The sequence below is a fragment of the Chanos chanos genome, chromosome 5 (assembly GCF_902362185.1).
Source record: "Chanos chanos chromosome 5, fChaCha1.1, whole genome shotgun sequence".
In the NCBI taxonomy this organism is placed as follows: Eukaryota; Metazoa; Chordata; class Actinopteri; order Gonorynchiformes; family Chanidae; genus Chanos; species Chanos chanos.
Window position 1 is genome coordinate 18,141,142 of NC_044499.1, and position 9,014 is coordinate 18,150,155.

Here is a 9,014-nt window from a genome sequence, read left to right on the forward strand (position 1 = left end):
TCTTGTATGGAACGTGAACTGATCAGTAGAGGTAAACGAGCTCTCAAATTCAGTCACGACACACTGTGCGGATATTAAAGGAACATATATTGGTTTTCTTGTAGATTAATTAAACTCTCGATTTAAAGGTGATCGCTTCTTGCAGGCCTGGGCTTGTTTCTTTACGTAATTTTCGAGAACATTCGCCCAATAAATGGTGTCAATGTTTCGCTTAAAGGTCCGATTTTTTGAAAGGAGAGAACAAAATTATTTCGCTGGCATAAAGCAACCAAGCACTTCGAGGAGAAAGGAGATCTGGAGGGAAACTAATGATGAAGAAAAGTCGACTCAATCCAAGCTGCTTAATTAAATGCACGGAAAGAGCGAGAGAGGCACTGCACATCTGGATTCAATCTGCACCCCTTTGATGGCATCAAGTGTTCTTTTCCCAGACCGGGGGAGGGGGGGTTGACGAGGCAGCTTGGAGCCTGAACTCATGTCATTGCAACACATGCAGAACTCGAACCCCTCCTGTCGGGAATGCTGGTTAAGAGCGCACGCAATGGCTCTACATCAGCTCGGTAGAAAAAGGCTTTCAAAACGCAGAACATGCGCTGTGAAAATACGAAAACGTGAATAACAAAAAGCGAAAAATAAGTTAGACTTCATTCAGAATTGCTTTGAGTCGAGACAAGCAATGTTTTATCAGCCGTTATTTATGTTTATTCACGCATCCAGACGTTGGTAAGTTTATCTTAACACATCGAAAGCCATATTTTCTCCTAATGTGATTTTTTTTTTTAAGTTGTATAGTCGATCTGAGTTTGAGGCAAGGTTGAAGCATCGCTCTGGCGATCACTAAAGACCAAAAGAAAGCGTCTTTCATCCCTTGTTAACTAATTACGTCTCCAAAGTTTCACTGAGACCTCAGGAATGGTGTTTTGATGATGATGCGTATTGTGTTAGGGGTGGGAAGCTTTGCGTAAGGGATGGGAGTCTGTAAAACGTCAGAGACGACACAAAAGCATTGCCACGTAATTAGGGCTCCTTGTATGTCGATCAACCCTCCCAGGGGTCTCAAACGCTCATTTATTTTGCTCTTAGGCTCCCCCCTCAGTGCCAGGCTGGGTCGTTTGAAGTAGTGCCCTAGCGAGAGAGGAGCTCAGCGCTCGCCGTGTCCGGCCTCCCTCAACTGGGCGTAGAGTGAGCATCTGTGAGACCTAATCATTTCCGCAAGCTTAGTCATTCCTCGGCGATGCTGTGCTGGAACAACAGAACACCCCAAGATGTTATAACATTTTAGAAAGGACTACTGAGGGAGACAAACGGTCGTTTAGACCGTGACTTCAGGGCTCTACGATTGGCGCCGTTATGGTGCTATCTTTCCCATAGAAAAAAGAGAACATTAATGCGTGTTTCGCGAACTATTATCAACGTGTTGGACTTGTGAACGGCAACATTTTGGTTGGTATCCAGAGAAGCAGTAAATCTTGGAGATACATAACGCAGAATACTTTTGCGTCTTGGAGATCTGATGACGGTTTGGAACCGTTGGTGAAAGGAGTTTTGGGCGCTCTCTGTATAATCACTGTTTTACTTTCTCGTTTAGTTTGCGTCATGACTTCTAGCTATGCTCATGTAATGGACAGACAGCCTGCGCTATCTAGCCGCCTGGAGAGTCCGATTACAGCCAATCTGGAAAACCTACAGGCGAAAAAGAACTTTTCAGTGAGTCACCTGTTAGATTTGGAGGAAGCGAGGGAAATGGTGGGAACTCAGGCGGACGACAATACGGGCGAGGCAGGACGGAGTATGTTGGAGTCACCAGGGCTGACCAGCGGTAGCGACACAACACAGCAGGAGAGTAAGTGCTAAATGTTTCTCTAGAGATAATGCATTCGCGCATGGATGCGATTAGCACTTGAACGTAGACAATTGTCAAATTAGAACAACGACAATGTAAAAAAAAATGCCTCGCTCTCTGACACTTACCTGTTCGATTTAATATACAGTGGAGAGGAATGAGAGCGGACGACATATAACGATTTTGATAACCTTTAGTTTTGGCTAAAATAAATCAAGATAATAGTTTGTGCTTCCACGGCACTTTATCGATTATCATGATTAAGCAGTAGGTCTATTACTGACACAAAACTAAAATAATCAGAACTGAGCAAACTCACTAACTGACATTTTAATGTGCGATGAAAGTGGATGGGCGTCAGAGGAGGACTTTGTCTTGAACAGTGCCCAATATTGTGACACAGTGTAAATAGGCCTGTAGACCACAGAATGAAAATAAAAAGAATCTTGTTTCCGTATACCTACCGAAAACTAAATATTTCCAAAAATATTTCGGTGGTGATCTAAAAGGAATTTTCGGTAAAGGAATAACATGGCCCAAAACTATGAAATAAAAGAACAGTTATATGCGGACTATTTACGACCCTCCCATATACAAGTGGAAATACAACCATGACTGCAAATGGACATTTGAACGAGAATGCAGAGGCAAAGTTAGGAGAATAAATTGTGGCCTAAATGCCACTTGTCAGCTTTTATCGTGGGCTCAGTAATGATAAAGTGAATTATCTCTAAACGCTGTCCGCGCAACAGGCTTATAACTGTATATCCATGCAGTGGCGTTAATGACTGTCATATTGCAGTACCGTAGTGGAAATAGTCCACTATTAATCCATTGTATTATGCAGGTGTAAAGAAAATGCACTCGTGCACAGCACTTAGCCTAGCCCACGCAAGTACAACATACATTGTGTTAGGTTAAAAATTCAACTTCATACTTGGTAAGAACCACGTATTTTAACGGAAAGCGCACACATCAAATTTGAGTTAAAATATGCGTCTTATCTACGGGGCAATAAAGTGAAATAATGTCATGACCTACACATAAACTATGATATTTAAAATTCATATTTAGTTATTAGTCACGTGAAACTAAGTTTCCTGCAAACAGGCCTAACCTACCTGTTGTTCAAACCTATCTATAGATTTTGTTTTCAATTTGCTACACTGAGTTTTAATGCAGTTGTACAGTTATATACATTTCTAACCCCATATTCTTACTGATCACATCAATGGCTAATCACGTTACTCTCAACCCGGAGACCTTTGGTGTTGAATATGCATCTGTACTCTGAGCAACTGTAAGACTGGATTTGTTATCCACCATTGCTGGCGTGATTTGGGCGTAGTCTGCATTTCGATATAGATGTCTATTTTCATCTTAGCCTCATTTCATACTAACGTGATTTAAGGGTTTTAGAGACCAAATGAAAGCACTATTTCAATACAAGTTTCTATGTACAACAACGTACAATATGCAAATCAGCCAAACAAGGATAATATTTAAACAGCCTGTTCTGCCCTGAAAATATAACATTTAATGTCATAGCCTACACCTACGGCCCAATATTTACGGTGACATTTGACGTCAAATACTTTTGGAAGGTGGATGTCTATATTTTGCTGAAGGTCACTGGAAACTTCAGATGAAATTAAACCAGAATTTTTCTGTTTCATGCTTTAATTGTTTTCTAGTTTCAGTCTTAAACTATGGTAACTCCTCACGCGAATACTCCAAACTGTATTTAGAAAATAGCCTACTTTTAAAAAATACACTTATTATTGAGTTTGAAATACCTTTCTAAATATCCATTTTCTCCCAAATATCGAAAATTGTTGTCGATTTTGACTAGGCCTACATCAAGCTGAACCACAAAGCCGGAGACCTCGCATGACATTTTTGTCACGTAGGATTTTTTGACAGTCTAAGCAGCCCGCATTTTTTTCATGACGATTTACTCAGAGAAACTCGCTTTCAGCAACAAGAATAATGCGTTGGTAAAATTGCTTATATACAGTAAATTTGGCCTATATATTATTTGTGTTCGGTTCCATGTAGGGACCACCGACAAGAACGACGACACAGCAAGAACGCGTCTTTTAATTATTCTTAATTATTAACATGGTTGTGACATCAGGATCCCATCCCCTTTATCTTTGATATGAGGCTAGGGCTGTGGGAGAGCAGGACGAATCGATTCGTCACTGGGGTATTTTCCCCGTCCTGAGGAGGTTTTATAGAGTGATTTAAGTCCTGATTGATGTGTACAGGAGTGTGTCTGTGGATTGACTTCCTTTCTTCCACAGACTTGCGGTCTCCTGGGATTTAAAACAGCAGTTACCGCTGCATATCTGGAAACTCCTGCCTGCGCTATAGGCCTGGTTAAAAGAGCGGGTCACTGGCAGTTGGTTAGTCCACTGTGTGAGAGTTTCGCTCGTAACTCTGTGACTGGGGGATGAGACTTCTAAAAGCATCACCAGAAACCCAAAAGTTCGCAATGTATGACCAGCTGTCATTTATAAATGAATATGACGTTAAATGTTTCCCATTTTCTGTTGTCAGATGAACTGAGTAGCCTATACATTAGCTACAAATAATAAGCAGACCGATCATTTTCAAGGTCAATAAGACTTTTTGCCTTTACCAAATATTTCTGGCATATCAAAGGCCATTTCGTAAAACTGAATTTGGCTCTAGTTTGACTATTTGGAAACCAATCAGTCAGTTTAGTGTAATGTGCAGCGTGTTGTTTTAATGTCAGAGCAAACCTACTGATAGACACAAATGGATTTCAAACATGCACTAATCACGTCTGTGGAATTTCAGGTATTGTATACTAAGTGGACAAATACATGTATAATTACCCTGAGAATCTGAGTGTGTCATCTCTCTCTCTCTCTCTCTCTCTCGCTCCCCTTTATTTTGTGTGTGAATCAAACTCCCTTAGCCCTCTAAAGTAGACTAGGAATAGCCTTGGTATATCTTGATTTAATATCTTAAATAAATAAAATATCATCATGTCACATCTCATTTCAGTGGAAAAAAAAAAGAGTTGAAGAGCGATGTGATTTCATCTTCATCTGCGCAACACTACAACATCTCATCAACACTAGTGTATAAATTGGCATATACATAATCAACTATTTCACACTTAAAGGGGTCCAGGCCATGAACTGTAATTTAACAGTTTTGGTACTTTGATCGTCACAGATAAGTATATGCATATACATATACAAAAACAACAGATCAAACTTACTCTACATTATATTTTATTTAGGTTTTAAAGCTCACATGTTCAAATCTTTATCCCATGCAGTCATACACTCCACAGGTTTTTGGATTCCAGGGGTTTAAGTTATACACCGACTTTTGGAGACAACAAATTAAAAGTGTTATTCATGTGTGTGTGTGCATGTGTGTGTACTTGTGCGTGTGTGCATGTGTGTGTGTGTGTGTGTATGTGTTTTTTGTGTGTCTGTGTCCCTAAGATGAGCAACTGAACTCAGAGGAGAAAAAGAAACGTAAGCAGCGGCGGAACAGGACCACGTTTAACAGTAGTCAGCTCCAGGCTCTGGAACGAGTCTTTGAGAGGACTCACTACCCTGACGCCTTTGTCAGAGAGGATCTGGCACGCAGAGTTAATCTCACAGAAGCCCGTGTACAGGTCAGTACTTACAGACTTCTTATAATGTATTCTTCACTCTGAGGGAAAAAAAAAAACCCATCTTGACGAGGTTTCCAAATCACAGTGTTTATCACCTGTAAGAGGGGTTGATTAAAATTAAAAGAGAGAGAGAAAAGGACTTATTTAAAAATACACTACGGCCCAGAAGTACCCTGAATAGCTGTGCGAATTATCACCATATTTGTAATCTTGGCTCTTCCCCCTAATTAGACATAGTTTAAGAGTGATGATATGAAATGGCGGCTGTAATGTTAATGACTGTTACAAAATATTAAATGATCTCTTTTTTTATAACAAAAATTCACTGCGTGCTACATTTTACACATTTTTTAAAAAAAAATCCAGATTTTTATGATTTGAGAATACTCCCTGCACTATTTTAAAGGCTCTTTTGATTTTTCCCAGGTGTGGTTTCAGAACAGAAGGGCCAAGTTTCGGCGGAACGAGCGTGCCATGCTGGCCAGTAAGAATGCCTCTCTGCTGAAATCTTACTCAGGGGATGTGACCGCTGTCGAGCAGCCAATTGTGCCACGCCCTGCCCCGAGACCCAATGATTACTTGTCCTGGGGCAGTTCACCACCGTACAGGTAAGATCTCTTTCTAAGCAAAGGTTTATTTTTTTTAATGTAGGTTTTATTTACAAAGTACTCCTCAACATTGGCTCACAACTGCGCTTCCATTCAGGAGTAATTTACTGAGTATACTTCCATTTTTAGATATTTTTTTCTTATTCACGTTGCTTGACAAAACAAATAAATAAAATTTGGCTTGTGTCAAACGCAAACTCCTGTCTCCCCTTTCTCTAGTGCCATGGCAACTTACCCGCCAACATGTGCCAATAATAATACAGCTCAAGGCATGAACATGGCTAACAGCATCGCCAACCTGAGACTGAAGGCCAAGGAATACAGCCTCAACCAAGTGCCAACAGTCAATTGAAACAGGCTGTATCCCTCAAAACTGAACTACACTACCCACAATTCCTACAAGGACTTTCTCATGCTGGCCTGTCACCATACCCATGAATGTATTCTCTTTGTCCCTCTGTGTGTTTCTACCTTCTACCATCAATTTTGAGGAATGGGGAAAAAACATCTTATCCAAGAGACAAAACTCTTAATCACATTTAAATAGGGAAAACTATTGCCCTGCTCTTGGCAGTGACTTAAGACATCTGCAGAATCTCAATTTTGGGAATTAAACGCACAAAATGGAAAATTCTTCATTTTCATATTCACTATGGGACATGGGTGTGGTTATAAAACTGAGGCACCTTGCTGTCCATAATGCTGTGCCACTTGACCTGCTCTAGATGTCGGGACTACTTTGTCGGCCTGTATGGAATCCATAAGCGTGAAAATGTGGACTTCAGAATTGGAAAATGTGGACTTTTGGAGAATCTATAGGATTCACAACATTTTCCCCCTGGAACTGAAAAGTAACTTGATGATGGTTGGACACAAAGCCAAAATGGGACTGCAAGTATTTTCTGTGTCAAGAGTCATTTGGCTCTGTTATTAATGTCTTCTAATTTCATTGTCTTCAGTTTGTACAGTTGACATGCTAGTGTTAGTTGTGCATATTGATGTATGTGACAATCAAGCCATGTCAAGTTTGTTTTGCTGACTTTTAACTTCACATCTTTATTAACAGCAGACCTCGCTGTCCTTCCCCTTCTTTGTTAACAAAATATATATAAATCTTGTAATAATCCTATGCAATAAAAATGCAGTCCAATCATTGTAACGGCATGGTGTTACAGGGTTAGCATGTAGCAGAGAAAAGGGAGTCCCTTAAAATCACTGCTAGCTAATGCAGAATTAGATGGGCACTTAATCTCTCATCACTGTTCGTCCATTTGTGTTCACAAAAAGTATGTTGTAAAAACAAAAACAAAACAAAAAAAGTTTTACTTTTCTTATATCTTCTATACTGTTGCAGGCAACAGTGATAAATACTGGGGAAAAAATCAAATCGAGACACATCTTGTACTCAGCCTCCAATGATTTTACTTAGAATAAAAGTAGCTGAAATATATGCTCCTAAAATTGGCTTATTTAATGGCACATGGTATTATACAGTCCCAGTTAAGGCAAGTGAGAAAAGTTGTATTGAGACAGGCTCAGTTTATGTGAAACATAACTGTAAGTGTTCCATTTTCTCTTTCACCAGTTCAGTTCCCCTCTGTTTGGCTGGGAGCTCTCTGGCTCCTTGTTTGTCTTCTCTGTTCAGCATCCATCTACCTCAAGAAAAAAACAACCTTGCCAAAGCCACCTCATTCTGGTTACCTTGTAAGAAAAGTAAAACATGCTGATAGGAAAAGAGTTGTGATCTTCCCTGCCTCCCATGGCCTGCTGTTTCCCCATATTCAAGCTTCCATCCTCTGTGCAGACTCTCTTAGTCTGAGACCCCAACAAGGTCTGGTTGGTGCCAGCAATTCTACAATAAGACTTGCTGCGTATTTGTCTTGGACACAGACCGAAGTGAAAACCTTTTAGGGTTCGGGAGAAAAATCAGCTGGCGGAACTCTTGCAAACGGCGCACATGTGGTTTATTACCTAACGATGGACTCCTCAGTGTTGCACAGTGAACTCTTGAGTCCTTTAAGCTGTTCTCAAGGCTGGGGCCATCACATTTTTTTTTAGTTCAGCAGAAATGTTTACTTTCAAAACATAGTGTTTATGGCACAGGAAGAGCTTGTTTGAGTTTAAGTGGCCATGCACTGTGTTGTTTTTGCTTTTTGTTCTTTCCTTTTTTTTTTGAAGGGGGAGGGTCATATACCTGATGAATCCCTTGGTCTTTTGATTACTTTTGACTTTAAGTGACCTGAGAGGCTACTGTTCTAACCAATAGGAGGAGAGGGGTGGGGTAGATTCTGATGAATGGATGCTCCTCTTTATATCACAGAAATTTTCCAAAACCATAATGATTATGTATGCGTCAAGTGGTTAAAACAGATTGGGATCCCACTTATAACATGGTTCTACAACTGTACATCAAGAGAAAGCATTCTTTTTATTGTGATTTAAAGCAGTTAAGGTTAAACACTGAGTTTAAAGAGATATCTAAGGATTCCAGGCTCTGCTTTGCTTTTACTTCTCAAGATATTTTGTGCTGTCAGATTCTCCCTGTCCTCCTCATGAATGCTAATCTTTAGCTGACCTGATCATTTGATCTTTGAAAGCTGTCTGATAACCCCAACGGAAGGCAGATGTCAAAAGTCACGGTATGGAAAGGAATGTGTGTCTGGTTAACAGAGAGTGTAAAGGACAGTCTTTGTTACCGAGTCAGTCAGATGTAGCTATTGGATGAGCACCATTTTTCCAGTATTCGTGCAAAAATCAAACTTAATGTGCAGTTTTGTCTCTTGGTCTTCATATGGCACAAACTGTTGGGCTTTGAGAATGGTGGGGAACCTTCAGATGTTTAAAAGGCGCTGACATCGAATCTTACTGACTCTGCTGATGTCCATCAGTAGTTTCTGTT

At 40.2% G+C, this 9,014-nt stretch overlaps 1 protein-coding gene across 1 annotated transcript; it reads left to right on the top strand.

The window, feature by feature from the left end:
- The first annotated feature begins 1,596 nt into the window (after window positions 1-1,596).
- On the top strand, window positions 1,597-6,467 carry prrx1a (paired related homeobox 1a). Its single transcript, XM_030775578.1, has 4 exons — window positions 1,597-1,843; window positions 5,332-5,507; window positions 5,934-6,115; window positions 6,335-6,467. Exons 1-4 carry the CDS (start codon window positions 1,597-1,599, stop codon window positions 6,465-6,467), a joined length of 738 nt encoding a protein of 245 aa, XP_030631438.1.
- The last annotated feature ends 2,547 nt before the right edge of the window (window positions 6,468-9,014 follow it).

What these genes read in the sequence shown, in the direction of transcription:
- prrx1a (XM_030775578.1), top strand. Translation starts at nt 1,597, where the DNA reads ATGACTTCTAGCTATGCTCATGTAATGGACAGACAGCCTGCGCTATCT. An exon ending in CGACACAACACAGCAGGAGA is followed by an intron (nt 1,844 to 5,331) that starts GTAAGTGCTAAA and finishes TGTGTCCCTAAG; the next exon opens with ATGAGCAACTGAACTCAGAG. An exon ending in TCACAGAAGCCCGTGTACAG is followed by an intron (nt 5,508 to 5,933) that starts GTCAGTACTTAC and finishes GATTTTTCCCAG; the next exon opens with GTGTGGTTTCAGAACAGAAG.